The sequence below is a fragment of the Octopus bimaculoides genome, chromosome 3 (assembly GCF_001194135.2).
Source record: "Octopus bimaculoides isolate UCB-OBI-ISO-001 chromosome 3, ASM119413v2, whole genome shotgun sequence".
Classification (NCBI taxonomy): Eukaryota; Metazoa; Mollusca; class Cephalopoda; order Octopoda; family Octopodidae; genus Octopus; species Octopus bimaculoides.
Genome location: NC_068983.1, coordinates 99,303,307 through 99,324,282, shown reverse-complemented (window position 1 = coordinate 99,324,282; position 20,976 = coordinate 99,303,307). Strand labels below are relative to the sequence as shown.

Below are 20,976 nucleotides of genomic sequence, written 5' to 3'. Positions count from 1 at the left end.
GTGTCACCCGCACGAAAACGGCCACGCTCGAAATGGTGTCTTTTATGTGCCACCCGCACAAGCCAGTCCAGGGGCACTGGCAACGATCTCGCTCGAAAATCCTACAGGAGCCAGTCAGGCGGTACTGGCAACGGCCACGCTCAAAATGGTGCATCTCATGTGCCACCCGCACAAGAACCAGTCCAGGGGCACTGGCAACGATCTTACTTGGCTTGCCGGGTCTTCTCACGCACAGCCCATTTCCAAAGGTCTCGGTCCGTAGTCATCGCCTCGGTGAGGCCCAATGTACGAAGGTCTTGCCTCACCATATGTGTATACTTATATATACATATAGCATTTGGAAGGGCATCCACCAGTAAAAACCATGCCAAAACTGGCCTTGCCTGTGCTCGTACCACATAAAATGCACTCAGTCTACTCTGTGAGGTGGTTGGTATTAGGAAGAGCATCCAGCTGTAAAAACCATGCCAAAACAGGCACAGAAGTGTGGCACAATCTTCTGCATGGCCAGCTCCTGTCAAACCATCCAGCCCATGCCAACATGGAAAGTGAACATTAAATGATGATGATGATGAATAAATTGTCACATTTAAGGCATTGAGCTGGCAGAATCATTAGTATGCTGGCCAAAATGCTTATTGGCATTTCATCCACCTTCAAATTCTGTGTACAAATGCTGCTGAGGTCAACATGCTTTCATCCTTTTGGGGTTGATAAAATAAGTACCAGTTGAGTACTAGGTTGTTGTAATCAACTAGCCCTCTCCCCCGAAACTGCTGGCCTTGTGCCAATATTTGAAGCTAATAAATAGTTGCATTTATGATGTAACATACAAAAGCCAATCAATTACATTAGTTCACAAATTAAAGACCATGCAGTTATTCCTTTACTGGTGTTATGTCAGCCAAAGGCTGTGACCATGCTGGAGAACCACCATTTTGTATTTTGTAAATTTTTTTTTGTCATTTTACAGGGGATTCATTTGTAACAACAGATATAGAGAAAGATTATTTTATTAAGTTATCTGTGTTTTAGCCTTTACATATACATAGAGAGAAAGCAGCAGCTGCCCAAATCAGTTTGAAAAATAAAACTGGATTGAAAATCCATTTTGACAATTAGTACCGTAATTTTCACATTATTTTAAAATCATTCTAATAGTATTCAACAGTGGTAATGACTACTCAATTAAGTTGACTGAGATAATGTGATTTGTTTAAGAACATAAGACAATAATTGCATGGACAAGTCTGCAACATATATTGCTACTCATCTCATTTTTATATTATCATGCTTGTGAGGTTCAATCTCTCCACATCTGATCTGTCTTTGTCTTTTTTTTTTTTTTGGACTCTACTACAGGTATTAATTCGTGTCAATATATGGGGAACATTTTCTTTCCAGTTCATCCATATCACATGTTCACAAAAGGGAAGCTGTCCTTCCTGTGCACATTCAGTATGTCTTTAGTAACCAACCACTTCCACAGCTCACTTCAGCTTTTCATTCAGGTTAACATAACACATCTAAGGAATCATATTTCCATTTTCTCTAGAATTCAAAACCTTATAAATATCCTTCTTCTATCCATCTCTGCAGGTTCTCTATCATCTCTAATATTGTCTCAGTACTGCATATCATTTTGAATTTTATACCATTGAGGAAGCATTGACAGGTCATTTGAATGGCTAGAAACAATGGTCAAATATTCCTCAAATCACATCATATTATCTTTAAAAAAAAAGGCACATTAAATAATGTAGTCCTAGATACACTATTAGAAAATCAGACAGCATAGTCACAGATAGAACATCTTTGATTATAGGTCAATTGGATCAGAGCTGACCTGAAGCTAAACAACAATAACATATAAAATCTCTATTATCAATATCTTTTATGCCAATATTAATTATGATGGTAAAATATCAGAATTTATTAACGCTAATGAACACCAGTAATTTATCATTGTTTACATATTCTAGACTTTGACCTTGAGGAGAGAGGACAAGACAAGTCAATGAGCGACAAAAAGACTTTGACTAACAAACAACTAGTTTATTCTTTAACAAACAATCAATTACTTAGTTAGATATTTAGCCAATAGACTAATAAAGAAGTGATATTGAATCAGTGCATGTTATTATGATTGGCACAATGACCCTCCCAAGATGCAAGATATATTCTATATATTTTCTGCAATGAATGTTTTGATTATTCAATGACCATTCAACCATGGATTCTACTGCACAATACTATTTAGCTTTACATGTGATTTATAGAGAAGACAAAATGACAATGTATGATGACTAAGCCTTTACAATGGTGTCATATGTGAAGAGAAATAGCTTTAACTTGAAATTTACCACACAGTAGTAAGGTACACTTTAAAAACTTGGTTTCATTAGAGTTCAAAACTAAAATAGATAGACACTGAACAAAAAGACAAGTAACCAAAAGCAGTTACATAGTATTAAGTGATTTTAATAGAGACTAGTCATGGATCATATAAACTCTAAATTTCTAATTCATTGTCTATTAAGTAAAATAAACTTGTCGACAATATAATTCCTAGAGACTTTTACCATGTCATGAGTTATCTATGGGCAAAGGACACATATATGAAAATGTTGTTTATTAATCACATGAGAGTAGAAGCAGAAGAGCTGTGAGGATAGAAACCTAATCAGTTTAGCTTTAAATTCTTTAGAATCTATAAAGAGAACTTCCCATGTTACAGCTACACTGGTTCCTTGAAGGATAAGGCTCAGAAGCAATTACATTTTCTAAGAATGCTACACAAAACAAACCTTTCTTCTAGGTTTCTTAATCTATTTTTTCTAGCATAAATTTGTAGAACTACATTGCAGCATGGTATGATAGCTGCTCCTTATTTCAACATTATTAACATTGTATTGTTGTCCACAGGGGGAAGGTTTATTAAGAGTTAGTTTCAAAGATTTTCAGGTACAATCAAGCCTACATATATAGTTGTTTATCTTCATTCAGCCAGATCCTGTTAACCTATAATATTGTAGCCATGACTATGTCAACTATTTCTTATCAATATATCTAGGAATATACTCCCCAATGTATTCTCCTTTTTTCTTTAGACTAAGAAGTATACTTTGCAGAGATTTGTCAACTAATTCTGTCAAGTTGAATGATTATATGTAGTCACTATTTTGTAGCCCAGAAGCCATTTCCTCTAAACGTAAGCTGCTGACTATAGCTTTCTAAGTACATATTACTTCTATTATTACCCTAATATTTATTAATTTTTATTATTATTATTTTTCTTGTTAATAACTCTACTACCTGGTCTATCATTCTTGATTTTGAAACTATTATTGTCCACTTGGCCAAACTAGTTCTGTTCAAGTCCTTTTATGGCAGAGAAACAACAAATTAAGAAACATTTATGAGAAATAACAATTCGCCCTATATGCTATGATTTAACCAGGTACACTATACCTTTTGTTACAATGTTATAGAACAAGGAAAGTAATGTGTAGCAGTTATAGGTAACCACACAACCTTTTTATTGAGCAATCTTTTCTATACAACAAAAATTGTTGCATATTTCAGAATTGAAATACAACTAGAACATATGTGTTATTTGTGAAACCTGTGATACTTACTTCAAGAATTAAATTCAATGGATTTAATACAGTGGATTCTACATCCAATTCATAATTTAACAGCTCTTTAGCTTGACCATTTTGGCACTCACCACATAGGAGGAATACATTACTAAAACAAAGGGAAAAAAATTTAAATTCACCAACATAACAAATGATAAAAAAAAATAATTATCAATTAACATTATCTAGTAATTATCATTAACAAGTATATTTCCATAAATCCTATTTACATAAACCAAAATAAAAACTGTGCTCAGGTTTTACAAACCTGAGAGAGTTAGAGATGTAATACTGAATTCATTGCTGTTTGCATCCTTATTAACAAAAATACAGTGAACATCTACACAATTTACTTGGTCCCTATTGTTCCTTTGTTCTTTTGAAAAACATCCAACTTTCAAAGTATGAAATATGAACAAAATTTAAACAAAAAAAAAACTTCATCACACCCTCTCACTTCTCATATACGTAGTAGTGCATTAGCAACCTAGACTGCATTTAGAGTATATCCCTGTGTTTGATAGAAATATGCTACCTCCCCTGTTTATCATCATGAGATGTTCTCTGCCTGTCTCCTCACTTAAACAGTAAAGGAGGCTTAGAAGTTTCCATTTTAGTTTTCACTTTAAAAGTCTTTGGAAGTTTCCACATGCATGCCAACCTCATGTGCCTCATCATCTATACAGAGTTTCTTAAGCTGACTTCCAAACTAAATATCAACATTTGTAGATAAACATCAGTAAAAATGTTCAATTAATCAAATGATTTAGCCTTTAAACATCTATCAATGCTAACATTCTACAGTGGTGTCACTAAGTCTAAAGAGTATACTGATGACTAGTAATTATATCCATTCATTTAATCACTGACAGTTCAATCTATAAACAGAAAGAGGATCTTTTTTTACACTTTTAACCCTTTAGCCTTCAAATTACTCTTTCAAATGAAAGACTGAGTTATCCACATTGTTTTGAAGTTCTCATACATTATCTCATAGCTTTGAGATTTTGGTAACCTGATTGTTTATTTTTAGAATGACATTGTAGGATAGGTTCAAGAGGCTAGATCTCGTCAGTTTTAACATGAAACATGTAGACTATTTGGGCCTGTTTAACTGCTAAAGGGTTAAATTATTAAAGGCGAAACAAGAAAATTTTGATTTAACATAATGCAATTACTGACAGTATCAATAATACCAGAAAATTTGACATCAATTTAAGAATATTTAAAGCATATAAGTGTATAATATGAACTGTTTCTTTAGCATACATATATATTGTTGAAAGTAACTGTTTTCTTATAGTCAAAATAAGTTATCAAACTACTACTAATTTCTGTTTTTTTTAAATAAACAACTAAAAAAAAAAACTATTTCTGTCAAGATAGTATTACTGTGCACCCTAATATATTTATCAGCTACCTTTCTCAAATCGTCAAATGCAAGCTAGAATATTATGTTTCAAATTACATTTCCTTCGTAAATTTATATCAAGATGGCTTAGCAAAGAATGTTTATTGAAACTCATCTTTTTGCTTCTTCATAAATATCTAATTTTTTTTCTGGTCAGATAATAGCTAAAATCATTTAATCATGAAAGATGGAATGTTTACCACTATAAAGATCATTAAATCATCTTCAGATTACTGCCTTACAGTGCTAGCTGCATAAATTTCTAAATAAGCTGTTTACTTTAGGAAGAGCCTTGTTAGGCATCTGTATACTAGATGAACAGCAAGAGTTTGTTAAGTTTTCAATAAAGAAGATACAAAAACGTTTTTCCATAATACCAACAAGAAAATTGCAGCAAAGCTGTGTGATAGTAGTGTCAGATTTGGCATGCAGACCATCATATAACTTGTTTGACATAGTGCTTTTATTCCCCATTTCCATTTTATTTTGACATGTGCATTGTGCTTTTATTCTTCTCTTCTGTTTTACAAATTCCATGTGCACCTACATATTGCATGTTCATACTTCTCTTTCTGGTTCCTACTCAAAACTGTTTACAGATCACAACCATCTCAAAAACCTGCAGTTCTGAGGAGTGCTTCATGCTCCAATGGTAGTGAAAAAAAATGTAAATGATATGTTGCCATATAAAATGTAAAGTACAACGTTCTGGAAATAAGAAATAAGTGGAAGAAATGTGTATTTACCCCAACACTGAGTCCAAACCCAACGTATTTGCTGATTCTACCATAGTATGGCCAATACCAGTTTCAGGGAGCTTTTTCTGAAATTAAAAATGATTTACAAATATATAAGAAATCAAATTATCACTAAAATCAAACATAATTCATTTTTGCTTTAATATTAAAGGTGTAACGTAAGGAGTGTGATCTCTGTAAGGATATAATCATGCAAAGAGGCAAATCGCATTGGCAGGCTATATTAGTCAAATACTGACCAGGAACTATTAAGATGAGTGACTCCAGATTTAAAATATTCAAACTCAAACAAATATTAATATATCAATCACAATTATCTGATACAGATAATTTGGAATTAATTGGCATAATTATTTTAGTAATAGCCAAACTATTTCCTACAAAACCATGAGACTACAAATTTGTTGTTTGGTGGATGGGCAGGGTATAGTTGAATGAATCAATCCCAGTAAATGACCATTACTTTACAGACCCAGGAGAGCTGAAAAGCAAAGTCAATCTTAGTACAAATTGAACTCAAGATGTAAATAAACATTACTATGCACAACATCTCAAACAGTCCTTCAATGCTTCTGTTTATTAACAGAATAGTGATATTTCACAATAATGAACCTTTTCATAGCAACTATTATTGCAGACATACAAAGGCAGGAAAAAAAAGTGATAAAAAAGTATCGAGTGCAGAGGCATGACAACAGTAAAAGCAAACGTACAATAGTAGTGAGAGTAGAAATATAATAGCAGTGAATGTAAAGGTAAGAAAGCAGTGAGAGTAGAGGGGCAAGGGCTGAACCAAAATTATGTAAAAATGAGCATAACTTTTTTATTAACTGATATGGTTTGCTCAAATTGCATTTGTTGGTTGAATAACTTTTCCTCTATACAAAAGTACTACCCAACATAAACTCCATCACAAACAATGCATTTTCCCCCCTTGTAGAACCCAACTCTCAAATTCAGTTTGAAAAAAAATTCATGTGTGCACTCTTGTAAACACTTCTTCACACCCATTTTCACTTCATCTCTGTCATTAGATCTTTGTCCCCAAAGACTGTCCTTTACAGGACCAAGCAAGTGGGAGCCAGAAGGTGCCAGATCTAGACTATACAGTGAGGAGGCAACCTTTAACCAGCCTAATTTGCTGATTGTCTGATTTCTTGCCAAGGATGTATGTAGTCATGCATTGTCATGGTGAATGTGAATCGTTTTCAGAATTTTGATTGGTCTCTTCCTCCTAACGGCTTCCTTAAGCTTTTTGAGTATCTCAATGTGTCACTTGCTATACATGGTACAGTCATATTCCAGAAAATCAATGAAAACTGTGTCCTTGTCATCCCAAAATACAGTCAAAAAGACCTTCTGGGCCAATCACTGGCTCTTGAATTTCTTAAGCTTTGGAGATGTAGGTGCCATTCTAAGGACTGAAACTTAATTTCCAGACATAAAAATATATTCACATTTCATCTCCTATCACCAGATCAAAAAAAAAAAAAAAAAAAAAAAAAAAAAAAAAAAATTGTCTTCATTGGCTTCAAAAGCATTCAACAGATCAGAGCCAATTTCCACCCTTCCCTCCTTCAAATTGAGTATCAATCCTGAGATACCCAGTTTGCACTCACTTTCTGATACCCAAAGTCTTCCATCTTCTGTAAGGCATTATGACCATAGTCCAGTCGTTCAACAAGCTCACAGAATGTGGCATGTCTGTTAGCATAAATCAGTTCATCTACTCTCTAAGGATTTGTATCAGTGGTCAAAGCTGATGGCCTTCCAGTGTGTGGTGATTTGTTTTCAATGTTGGTTTCTCCCTTCTTTAAACTTCTTCCTCCATCTGTACATATAATTCTTGTCAATAGTCTTAATTCTATAAACAACCTGTAGCACTCTGTGGATGTCAGATAGCCTGCAACCCACTCTTTTGTCAAAAACTTAATTATGACTCATTGCTTCTGCCTGGAACCCATTATTTACCAGCAAGGAAGAAGAACAGGAAGAAGAGTTACAAGAGAGTAAGAGTTAGTCTGCCAATGTCTGCAATTCGAATAACCTGTATTACTTAATAAAAAAGTTACATCCACTCTTGCGTTACTTCAGTACAACCCTTGTACAATGGCAGTAAGAGTAGAAGTACAATGACAATGAATATAGAGGTACAATAACAGTGAGTGGGGAAGTACAATGGCAGTGGGTGCATAGGCACAATGGTAGTAGGTGTAGAGGAGCAGTGGTAACACCAGTAGAAGCAAAATGTCTGTGTGAGTAGGTGCACAATAGAATTGCACATAAGGCTCAATGAATGTATGAGAAGAAATATAGTAGATGTAGGAATGGAGTACAAGAGATATGGTGTTAAAGAGCTGAACTATTCATCAAAAGATATAAATTCGAACTTTACAACTACAACCTTTATGTTGTGCAAGTAATTCTGCTTGGTCTAGTCAGACTTATTAACATAAAATATATTCCACTCCTTACTTCCTGACCGAGTGATTAGTAATAGAAAAAGCAACTTTTTTTTCAAATAACATTGTTAATAATTAAAACAACACAATACAATGATTTTTTTTGAAAGAAGACATTACATAACCAAGACCTATATACATTTTGTCTATGTATAAAAAAAACAAAAAAACAAAACAAAGTAGTCAAAACTGGAGCATCATTGATCATGAGTCAGTTCCAACAGTCTGGACCTGAGGACAAACAACAACTTAAAAACAATAACCAATAACCAACATCAACAAAACTGAATGCAAAATGGTTAAAAATGTTCATCACTATAATAAATTTTGTATATATATATGAGTTTATATTTAAAACAATGATTAAATGAATCATTTTTTTCAGGGTGAATCTCAAAGTAGATATAACTATTAATAAAATAGTATGTAATATATTGAGTTTAAAAAGAAACCTTAAATGAAAAAAAGTTATCTGCTATCTGCAGGATGGCTTTGTTTTCCCAAGTGTAAACTTCAATCTTTTTTTTCCTACCAAAGGCTTTTTTAACTCAATGTATCAATATATTACATCCTATTATTTATAGAATATAAATGAGTAACAGTAGAGGTACAAGTGTCAAACCGTTACAGCTGTTTCTAATGGCTCCTTTAATTGATTAATGAAAACATTACATTATAAAGAAACCATAAAGGAGTCGTTAGAAATGACCATAATGGAATGACACTTGTACCTCTTCTATTATTCATATTTTATTCACCTGTCTTGGAATCTGCCCTTTGTAAATATTATGGACCATATATTTAATATAATGGAGATGTTTGAATAGCTCAAGAGCAGCTTCCTTCACCCGGCTGGGTCTAATTGTCTACATACACTGCAAGAATATCATTCGGCTGATACTTATGTACCAAGTTCGATATTTACATAATATTGTTGTTTGTGTATATTATTCTGACCTAATGAGGTGCCTCAATTTAAGTTCCTAATTCAACTGAATCTTACTTATGTTCTATTATCACCTCTGCCTTAGTGAAGGCGGAGGTATTGTTTTCAGTCGTGTTTATTTGTTTGTTTGCCTGTCGTGGACAAGATATCTCAAGAACTGCTGGATGGATTTAGATGAAAAATTTCAGGGATGTTTGGCCTCATGACTGGCATGAACTGATTGATCCGGTACCAGACAAGGATTCTGGATTATTTTTCTATTTTTTTTTTACTTAACTTTTGAGAGCGGTCAGGTTCATTTTTAGTAGTCTCATTTGTTAGAGCAGTTGAGTTTATTTCAGATATTCTCGTTTTAAAAATCATCTCTGGCTAATCGTTGAGAGGACATTAGTGTTGCCTTGGCAGAGGTTTGTACTCTCCGAATGCTCTTATTTAAAGATGTATTCACTTCAAGACTCACCCTTGAAGTTATCTATTTCATATCTCCTTGAAACTTTTACATTTTCATGATGTAGATGATATTAGATATGTTTTTTAACTGAAACATGGAAGAATAATTTGATGAAATGATATAGCAATGTATTACTATTACAATGATAAGAAGAAAAAATGACAATTACAGTGGTGATGATGATACTGATGTTCAGTAATGTTAAAGCGACAACATTAATGATGAATCAGAATCACTACAATTATCACAATTATGATGATGATGATGATGATGATGATGATGATGATTTCAATACCTTTCAAAACAATTCAGTATTCTTGGGAAAAAAAAAACATTTTTGTTTCATTTCAAAATAATATGAGAACTTCCCTTTTTCATCCAGCTACTGAATATCCTGGCATACTTGATAACATTTTACTAATTATCAAAGCTAATAAGCGTATATAAATCCCTAGCCTATGATCTTAGGCCTACATTTCGCTGACAACTAGTCTATCTGTAAGATATCACTTTACTTTATCTATACAGAACAGATATAGCTTCTATAAATTCCTCACCAAAAAGTTCATCAGTGGTCTTAATTTGATACCAATTATCGCTTTTGACTAAATTTACTTCCACACCATCATTTCAAATATATAAGATATAAAAGTGAAACATGGTCTCTTTAAAAATACTTTTAACATCTACCTTCACCTTTGGAATATATTTCAGTCTGAAATAATAAAATTCTAATGTAGGTTACAGCTTGTAGAAAGTGACTGAAAATTTTTATATGCAAGGAAGTTACAGGTTATTAAACTCAAAATCATTAACAAGCTGGAAGAACACAGAAATAGAGCAGGTAATTTTAAGAGGCTGCCAACATTGTCTTCAGCAGCTCAATGCAAATATATAAAATAAAGCATGTTGAAAGAACAGTTCTGCTATAAATGTTACAGCAACACAATTTGGGGTTAAGAATATAGCCTCGGTTTCAACCACCTTTGTTGTAGTTGTTGAGAGAAAGGCACAGTTGATGGCCCTATATGGCCATAATGCAGCATAACAGTAGGAAAGAAGAAGGAAGCTAGTATATTTAGTGATGTGGGTAGGGATAACATATAAGAGAAATATAATTTTAAAAAGTAAGAAAGGAACAGAATATTTTGTATAAGATCTACAGAGGTTAAGAAGCAATGTGGGGACAAAAACAAAGCTACTGTCTGAATTCTATGTAATACTTTGAATAATTTAATTAAAATGACAGATAAATATTTATTCATTTCACATTGGGTGCAAGCATGGTTATATTGTAAGATGCTTGCTTCCCAACCACATGGTTCCAGATTCAGTCCCACTGCATGGCACCTTGGGCAAGTGTCTTCTATAGCCCCAGGCTGACCAAAGTCTTGTGAGTGGCTTTGGTAGATGGAAACTAAAAGAAGCCCATCGTATATATGTATATGTGTGTGTGTGTGTGTGTGTGTGTGTCTTTTGTTTGTCCCCACCACCATTGCTTGACAACTGAGGTTAGTGTACTTATATCCATGTAACTTAGTCGTTTAGCAAAAGAGACCAATAGAATAAGTACTAGGCTTACAAAGAATAAATCCTGGGGTTGATTTCTTTGACTAAAACCCTTTAAGGCAGTGCCCCAGCATGGTTGCAGTCTAATGACTGAAACAAGTAACAGAATAACAAAATATTAACAACACAGAGTTAACTGCTGATTTGTCATTATGATCAGACAACGAATTCAAGGAATGGAATGGCATTCATAACTTTCTGTGCAGCGTTAACTAAGTAGGTGAAATAACTACAATTAGGAACTGAACAAAAGTAACAGATCAGAGCTCACCAGCTGCCTACATTACAATGTTCATCATATTAACCTGATTGCACTATTTTCAATATCTTTCATATCGGTGCTTTAGCACTATATTCCTAGTTTTTGAAGTTTCAAGTACTAATTATAGCTGCATCTATCATGGTAGTTATTAAGATTCATCTTTAATTGTGACTAACCATAGTTGCATAAAACGTAAAGGAAGTGATGTCAAGATGACTATGTTCCATTGACAATATCTAATAAGTTTGAAATACGGCCAGAATTGTCACCATGCCCTGCTAACAATGATCAAATTTTCCTCTAAACATGAAAATTAGATGTAACAGTAAACTGATCATTAACTCTCAAATTTCTGTAGTTCATTTTCTACATACATCTCCCAATCCTATAAGAAACTAGAAATACTGATGAAATGCAATTAGATCAGTATAAAAATCATAAAACTATTATCACTGCATGAATTTAGATGAAATTTAATGATAGGATATAATGATTACTGGTGCACATAGTGAATGTGGTTTTTACAAGTAGCTATTAATCTTTACTCGTCTTATCAGTCGGTTGAATACAGATAGGTTGATTGTACATAGGTGTTCTTACTTATATTTACAAGATAGAAATTCCTGGGTATTGTTTTCCTATCTCAGAGGTGAATTTGTGTTCCAGTAATCTTTGTAACTTGGAAGTTGCACAGCTCATCACTATTTTAATGTCTACTTATTCATGCTGGCATGGGTCAGATGAGAGTATGTTGGAACAGAGGTTTTCTATAGTCTGATGCTTTTCCTGATCTCAATACCATTTGTTTCTGAGTGAGAAAGCAATCTCCAAGTCCATCAAAAAAACTGATAACCTAGACATGTTTTATGCAGAAAACTGGAAACTAATGACACTACATGAATGAACCCTTTATTTACAAAGACCATGCAATATGTCAAGACATGTTGAAAAGTCCAGACATAATCTCATTGTGGACTGCAAGCAAATGGCACTGTCATGAAGTCATTCATTATAAACTTGCAAACATGAGGGCAATATGAATTCAATCACACAAACATACATATACATAAAGATATATACACATACATATATATATATATATGTATATATATATATATGTATATATATGTATATGTATGTGTGTGTGTGTGTGTGTGTGTGTATTGCTACGTTCAAGACTTAAAGAAAACGAACACACAGATTAAAGTTAAAATGCTACTTGGAAATTAACTACAATAATACTTAATAAGGTACAAAATATATAATATAAATGTTATTCTGCAAGGAAATAACAATTATTAATATTGCTGGCCTGTTTTGAATGTCCACACTATAATATATCCAGAAAAGGACATCAAGTGAATAGAATATACACAAATACTCACCAGTAACAGGCCAGTCGACACTCAATATACATTCACTAACAATGAATCCAACCTCTCCTGATATCAGATCAGTGCTCTCCTCATTTCAATTGTTCTCTCCTGTTTTCCCCGTCCGCTGCCCTTTTTAAAGGCCTTTTTTTTTCTTTTCTTTTCCTCTTTCTTTTTCGCACGCATGGATCATCTGATTTCTTTTGTTTTTTACTCTTTCCTTTTGTTTTAAAAAGGACTTTGTTATTTTTAATTTCTTTTTTGCTTTCTTTTCAAATGCATGAAACGATGTTCGCATTCGATGAATGTTAAATCAAAATGTTTTTTGTTTTTAGATAGATAGATAGATAGATAGATAGATAGATGGATGGATGGATGGATGGATGGATGGATGGATGGATGGATGGAGTGAGCTTTTTTATTTTCCATTTACCACTTGACCTGGGCCTATAGTAGAAGATACTTGTCCATGCAGTGGGACTGGGCTTGAAACCATATGGTTGGGACGTAAACTTCTTAACTATACAGCCATGTCTATACCCATTAGCATTAGATAAGATAAACATTCTAAGATGACTGAAGGTAGTATTTTCCTGTTGACATGCATATCTTGTAGTCTCATTGCTCATCTTAGCAAAAATTTCTTGAGGCAAAATGGGCTTTGCTTCTAAGTTCAAAGGTTTTATGGGACCTACATCATTAATGAAAACATTAATGCAATGCTCAACAACATAATCGCTTCCCTACTACTCACAAATGTTCAACCTTGATATCACTTAAATCGCTGGTGTGTAAAAATGATACTGAAATATCCCTTTGATTATTTTCTCCAAGTCCAAGCTCTCTTTCTCTAATTAAATTATTAATAGATAATCATAATAAATAAACTATTAATAGCTAATATCTCCAAAGTCTAACTCCCTACATGAGATATCAACTGCCATGATATTCAAAAATTGGAAGAAGAGCCCTAAGAATAACATGTCTTTTGACAAGAAAGTCTTTTTAAAATGAGGCTAAACTTTGTTTCTTGCACAGGAGAGTTCCTACTTTATAGCCTCAAACATTATTTGAATTGGTTCAGGATTCAATGACAGCTGCAGTTATTTGCAGTACAAGCCTTAAACATGAGTTAATGTACAATAAGAAGAATGTAGGAGACAACCAAACCCTTAGGCAGTTGATAGACAACCGAAAACTTACACAGAGGGGGTCCCATTAGTCTACATAATCATGATATAGCCTGAAAGGAAACGTCTAATTGAAAAGATAAGAGACAGATGGAATCTCATAGTTAAGAAGTTCACATGCAGGACATGGGTGAATGCTTTGCTGATGATGTTAAGACCATTGGTATGTGTAATAAAAAGGCAGATCTCTGGTAAATTATCTCAACAGAAACTGTATTGATGGTCACTGAGAGAGGAAAGTGTTATATCCATACATCTCCAATATCATAGTACGGTTGATATTGTCGATGATGGATAAAGAATACACTGTAACAGTGTTATAACAATACAAAATAGAAACAGCAGCAGTAACAAACACGTAATGAACCAATGATCTTTTACGAACCAACAATCAACATTTCCAACACACTAACTCGAACTGTAAAATGTACCTGGACTTTGAAGATCAAACTATGAAATGCTGACTACATCAGGCCGCTACTATTTATATGTAGCGATCCCATCTATTCTCTTCAGAGGATGTCATACTCTTGCCACAACATCTCCCCTTTTGAGATTTTGAGTTCCAAAGGAATAAGAGAAATTTTATTTATTCATTATTATTTTCTAGTACCTTTTTGCTTGGGCCTTATCTCAAGGTGTTCGGTTTGCTTCTGCTTTCTCATGCTGGTTCTATGTTATTCCATTACTTTTGATATTGGGACATCGAAAACATCAAAAAATACTTCCATAAGAATTTCTCTCCATTCCTTGGTATGTCTCTTCTTTAGCTGACGTATGAGTCTCCTGTGTTCCTAGCATAGTCCTTTAATTTGATACATCATACTTCCTATCTTTTTGGTTACAAGTTCATCCTACCAGCCTTCTTTACCATTTCTGTAGGTTTTAAAATGTACTTTATCTCCTACTTTGAAATATTTTGTTGCATCTTTTGTATTTCCTTTACATCTTTTTTTCTCTGGCAATAACTTATCAAAAATTGATTTTATCCTTCTCATGAACATCAACTCTGAGGGTGACTTTCCTGAATTTGTACTTGGATCGGGGGTTACTCTATATACCCCTAAAAAAAATGTTAGTGCTTTGTCATTACTTAATTCATTCCTAGCTTTTCTTAACGCTCTTTTGAACTTGTCCACGAATCTTTCTACCTGCCCATTTGACCTCGGATGGTAGGGTGGAGTGAAAATATGCTTTACTGCATGCATTTTACAGAAATTCTTGAATTCCTACCCCAAGAATTGTGTTCCATTATAAGAAACTAACGTGTCTGGAACACCGTATCGTGCAAACAATTCATATAGGAACTTCAGTCGTCTTAGTGGTTGGTTTATTGCACCTGCATACCTCTGGCCACTTTGCACAGCTGTCTACCATGATTGGATAGTAAGTGCTATTCACCAGTCTGGCATAGTCATTATGTAACCAAGACCATGGATTCTCAGTCTCTGGCCATGACTGATATTTTATTGGTGGGGCTTTAGCTACAAGCATGCAACCTCAACAAGTTCTCACCAAATTTTCAATATCCCAGTCCATAGTCAGCCAATAGACATAACTCCTCATCAGCACTTTCATCCACGACATTCCTGGGTGTCCGCTGTGGAATTGCTACAAGTTTTTGTAATGTAGTTGGTACTACAATTCTTTGCGCATACATCAGAATATTGTCTCATATAGAGAAACTACTCAAATGTGTATTTTTATTCTGTTTATTTTTTAAAGTTTCTTTCATTTTTGTAATATACTCATCACCTACAGATTTCATTCTTATATCCTGTGCAGTCACTGACAGTTCTTGGATAACATTAATCATAATACTCTTTATTTCATTTTCTGCCTGCAGTGCAGCTATCACAGTATCTTCTAGTGGTTCCATATTTTGGGGAATTAGTCTTGATAGACAATCTGCATGACAGATTTTTTCTGATGGAATATACTGCATTTTGAAATAGTAATTTAGTAATATTAGACCCCAATGTTGTAGTCAGTACGCTGTATAAATTGATAGCGATGGTTGATGATCTATTTGTAGCAGAAAACTTCTACCATGTAGAAACCTATGAAATTTTTTTACAGCAAAGATAATCAATCAGGCTTCTTTTTTCTTCTAATTTGAGGCAAAAAGAATTCGCATTTTTCTGCATTCAAAGTGAACCCGTACTCTTTTAATTTTCCCGAACACAGTTTTTATATGCTCCACATGCTGTTCACGTGAATTACTCTTAATCAATATATCATCCAAATTCACAATCAGATAACATAGTGTCCGTGATTTGCTGAAATATTGTTGGTGCAACCTTTAATCCAAAAGGTAACTGGGTATATCTGTACAATCCTCTATGTGTATTTATTGTCAGAAACTTTGAACATTTGTCATTTACTTTAATCTGTAATTAAACATTAGACAGATCCAATTTGGAGAAAAATTTTTCATCATTTAATTTTGTGAAAATATCCTCTGAAGTAGATGGTGGCATCTCTTTAAGCACTCGTTCAATCCTGTAGAGAAATCGGCACACAGCCTAATCTTATTATTTTTCTTTTTAATGCAAACTGTGGGTGCCATCCACTTAGAGTAATCCACCTTTTTGATGATTCCAGTCTGTCCAACTCATCATTTACGATCTTAATTGCTGTGAACGGTACTTTTCTGTTAGATTTAAATACAGGTACAGCATTTTCACTTACTTGAAAACAGGCTTCACTCTTTTTACATAGACCTACGTCCTCCAATAGTACTTGAAGAAACATCTTTTTCAATTTTCTCTTCAATTCCTCAGACGATTTATTTTTAATGGAACCATTTATGTTTTTGCAGTAGAGACTTATGGGGAGGTGCCATAAGTCCAACTAATCTGAACCAAACAAATTGATTGTATCCTCCACAATGAATATTTTTGTTTTGTGTTTCTCCTCGAAATGTGACATCTACACACATTTCACCCATGAAATGTAATTTATCGCCTGTCATGCCACGCACAATTTTCACTGTTTTAGATAACCTCGGTTTCCAGATCTTTTTCTGTGTATCCACCATTTATTTTTATGTGTGTGAATTTTCTTGTTTTTGTGTCATATTCACTTTCTGCTGAAAACACCTTAGAACTTTTTGCATTCAACCCACATAATTTTGTAGTGCAGTGTGAGCTCTTGTGACCAAGTTTCTGACAACTATAGCATTTTCAGTTTTTAAATGGACACTCTTTTCTGAAGTGTAGGCCTCTACATCCACAACATGGATTGGGGCCTGGAACTCTTTTTGATTGTACTTTCCAAGTTGACACATCTGTATTTTTGCGGAATCTTTCTCTTGAACTTTTTTCATGTCATGCTACAGGTTTATCATTGTTTGACATTCTTCTGCAATGGTCTGTAGAGTTAAGTCTTGGTTTGCTTGTTCCATTTTGGGGAGAATCCTTTCCCAAATTTCTCTATCTTCAGTTGCCATAAGGCCTTGTACAAAGATAAGGGATTTAAACATATCCTGAGTGAATTCCTGAAGTTTAAAGTTTTCACACATATGGCTGACTATTCCAGCATATGTAATAAAGTCATCATCATCATTTTTTGTCAAGTTCCAACATTCTGTTCAAGTGTTAAATAATGAACTTTTGTCACAAAAGATCTTGGAGAATAATTCAATAGTTTCTTGGGAACAAATCTCATTTGACTTTTTGGGCAACATAAAGTTACAGTAGCATCCATGCTTGGCCGGAGCTACCTTGCATAGTAATAACCTCACTTTCTCCTCATCCAACTATGGCTTGCAATCTTTGTTAAAAATTTCTTCATACCTTCTATAGTACGCAGGAAATGTAATACCTCACTCTGGATTATAAGTAAATCAAGTTCACCATGCCATCTGGCATAAACGAACTTACTGAATTTTTGGACTTCCTTGACTGTAGCTCAATTAACTGCTGTTGTTGTAATATTTGCTTCTGTAACTCAAGTTGTTGTTCCTGTTGCTTCTCTTGAAGCTGTATTCCTGCAGCTAATAGGTTCTCTATAATTTATCAATTTGTCTTGATGCACAAATTGCCAAATAACCTATGTGAGCTTTGAAAAATCCTCATCGCCAGGTGTTATATCCTTATGCCTCCAATATCATAGTATGGTTGATATTGTCGGCGATAGGTAAAGAATACACTGTAACAGTGTTATAACAATACAAAATAGAAACAGTGGCAGTAACAAACACATAACGAACCAACAATCTTTTATGAACCAACAATCAATATTTCCAACACACTAACTCAACCTGGACTTTGAAGATCAAACTACAAATTGCCGACTACGTCAGACCACTACTATTTATATGTAGTGGTCCTGTCTATTCTCGTCAGACGGTGTTGCACTCTCAACACAACAGAAAGAGATTCAAAGAGATAATGGAGATGGTTATTTGGATATCATTTAACTTTCTTCACAGTTTTCTTGCAAGTGTAGTAGTAATAATGAGTGAACACATCTCAGCTGATGGTAGCAACAAATTTCTCCAGGGGTTGTATCACTGAAAGTGAAGTTTGTGAGGTTTGAAGTTCTGAAAGCCATACTTAGGATGATGGCATCAGTCATCCGCTTAGCTGTCTCGGATAGATTAAGGCAGTTAGTGTAGAAATTTCATAAATTTGGTCAATCACAATGTTTGGCAGGCAAGAATTGTTGTTCAGTAGGATGATGTTGGTAGACAGATTTGATCAGGAGTGATCAGATAATCTTATGAGACAGATAATGCGTTGACAAATTAATAGTGGGTTTACTTTTGAAATCAGTGTGTCATTGAGAGATATGGATAGGTGAAGAGATTAGCTAGTGCAGATAATTCACTGGTATTTGTGTGATAGTAATGATAGAATTAAGATAAGATAAATGTCCTAAATGAAAGGTAAGAAATACTTGAATAATTGTCAGAGGTTGTTTGGAGGTTAATAGAGACAGCAAATGCATTTGAAAATGGGGAAGACATATCACAAGTCAGAGTATTGGAGTTTTTGTTACAGACATTCAGCTGGGAGAAGATTTTATGCAGTTATAGACACCATATTTTGGAATGATATTGTGTGGTCTGGACAATAAGAAGAAATGGATTAGGGATAGAAAATGGGAGATCTGTTAGTAACAAAAGTTTCCTGACCCTATAAAAGGCAGATCACATGAAGCATATGTAAGTCAGCTACTGTGGTATAGAAGAAGTCGAATAAGGACAATTAATGTAGTGGGTTCTCAGTAATTAGAAATAAGTCAAAAGTGCAATTCAAAAGAAAGGCTGTGTGAAAGGTTGAAAGAAAGACTGCATAACTAACTGACAGATCTCTACTAATCTTCTCAGATTGGACTGCCCATAATTAATTGTATACAAAACACACACAGATAAAAAAAATGCCAACACATATATCTCACTAACTTGCCTTCATATCAACATCAATGTCAAGGCTTAACAAACAGGCCTCTTGAGTATTTGAAAATATTTCTCATACAGTCATTCATGGGATCAAAAGAGAGGGGTTATCTCTAGGAAAATCCATCAGAAAACCAAAGAATATTTAGGAGCAAGTGAGTTTGATTAAATTAATCCTAACTTATCATGGCATTAAATGATTAGGTCATAACACACTTGTTTAAGAAGAATGTCTGTAGGTTTTGTTCAATAGAGAATTCAAACTCAATACCACAAGATAGAATAGTTGAGCCTCTGTGTGATCACCCAGCCTGCTAGAACTAGAAAGGAAATCTTCCACAAACTATATCCCACTATCTTAAAACAGAAAGGACATATTGGATATTGCACAAGATACATTGTTTGATAAAAAAAAAAAGAAAGTCATGGTTGGAATGCTTCTGATTAAAGGCTTGTTGCTTATCCAAAGATGGCCAAGAGTTACACTATAAGAACAACAATTGTCAAGTCGCACACATAAAAACTACAGGATGAAACTACAGCAAAATTTGCTGTGTTACAAACCCGTTCAAACAGTAGCAACATGTAAAAATAGACAATGTGATGATGATGATAACAATAGATAAACATTAGATATAAGCTTTGTCTGTTATGTTTGATAAATTTAAATGCATCTATTTAAGGGAGAAAATTTAGATTTAAAGCATAGCGTGTGTGTGTGTGTGTGTGTGTGTGTGTGTGTGTGTGTGTGCACGCATGTTATGTTGAAGGTGAGTGGGGTGAAACAATGTTATATAAAACTTTCCAAACAACAAAGTAAATTTCACTGAGAAAAGTAACACTTATGTCTAAATACACCAATCTTACTAGTTATTTATTTGTACATCAAAGTGCCTTCCCACTTTTTTTTTTTAATCCTAGTCAGAGTTTTCAACCATTTTTTACTTACGGACCCCTTTGATTACTATCTTATTCTGGTGGACCCCCATAACCATTTGATGTTTAAAAACTAGTTTTATAGAAATTTCTTTCAAAATTCCTATTTGGTCTTTCACACATTAACTTGGGGTAGGTTGAACTATATAAAATGTTAGCGAAAGAAGCCTAGCTGTTTCTTGCAAAACATACCAATACATACATCCAAAGCAAAGTTTTTTCAGGGGCCCTTAAAATACCAATTTACTACTTTGCTGTGTAGACCTCCACTTTCTCTGATCCATTGTTCAAGAATTTGAGATAACATGTTTGTGTATTTTTAAGAGCAGATAGTTTTATACTCATTCCTGAACCAATCCAAGTACTTTAGCATAAAGCCTTGAAGCATACAGAGTGCTTTAACTGAAAGTAGTCAGTAGCATGAAGTGACTAATTTTCAGTTGGAAAATCTCTTCATTCACAGTATGTAGGAATGCATTAGGCAGAACTTCAACTGTGTGTAATCAGTTAATCAATGAGTTTGTAAATAATGGGTTCATCAAATCACCAGCTGTTAGATATATATATATATAT

The 20,976-nt window shown here is 34.0% G+C and overlaps 1 protein-coding gene across 3 annotated transcripts in view; it reads right to left on the bottom strand.

Annotated features, from left to right (window-relative positions):
- LOC106880939 (rho GTPase-activating protein 44) overlaps positions 1-20,976 on the bottom strand; it is a 180,890-nt gene that overhangs the window by 59,684 nt on the left and 100,230 nt on the right. For all 3 annotated transcript variants that reach the window (XM_052966347.1, XM_052966348.1, XM_052966349.1), the window contains exons 3-4: positions 5,799-5,875; positions 3,639-3,750 (exon numbers count right to left, since the gene is read on the bottom strand). In XM_052966347.1, coding sequence (XP_052822307.1) covers positions 3,639-3,750; positions 5,799-5,875 — 189 coding nt within the window. The remainder of the gene's footprint in view (positions 1-3,638; positions 3,751-5,798; positions 5,876-20,976) is intronic.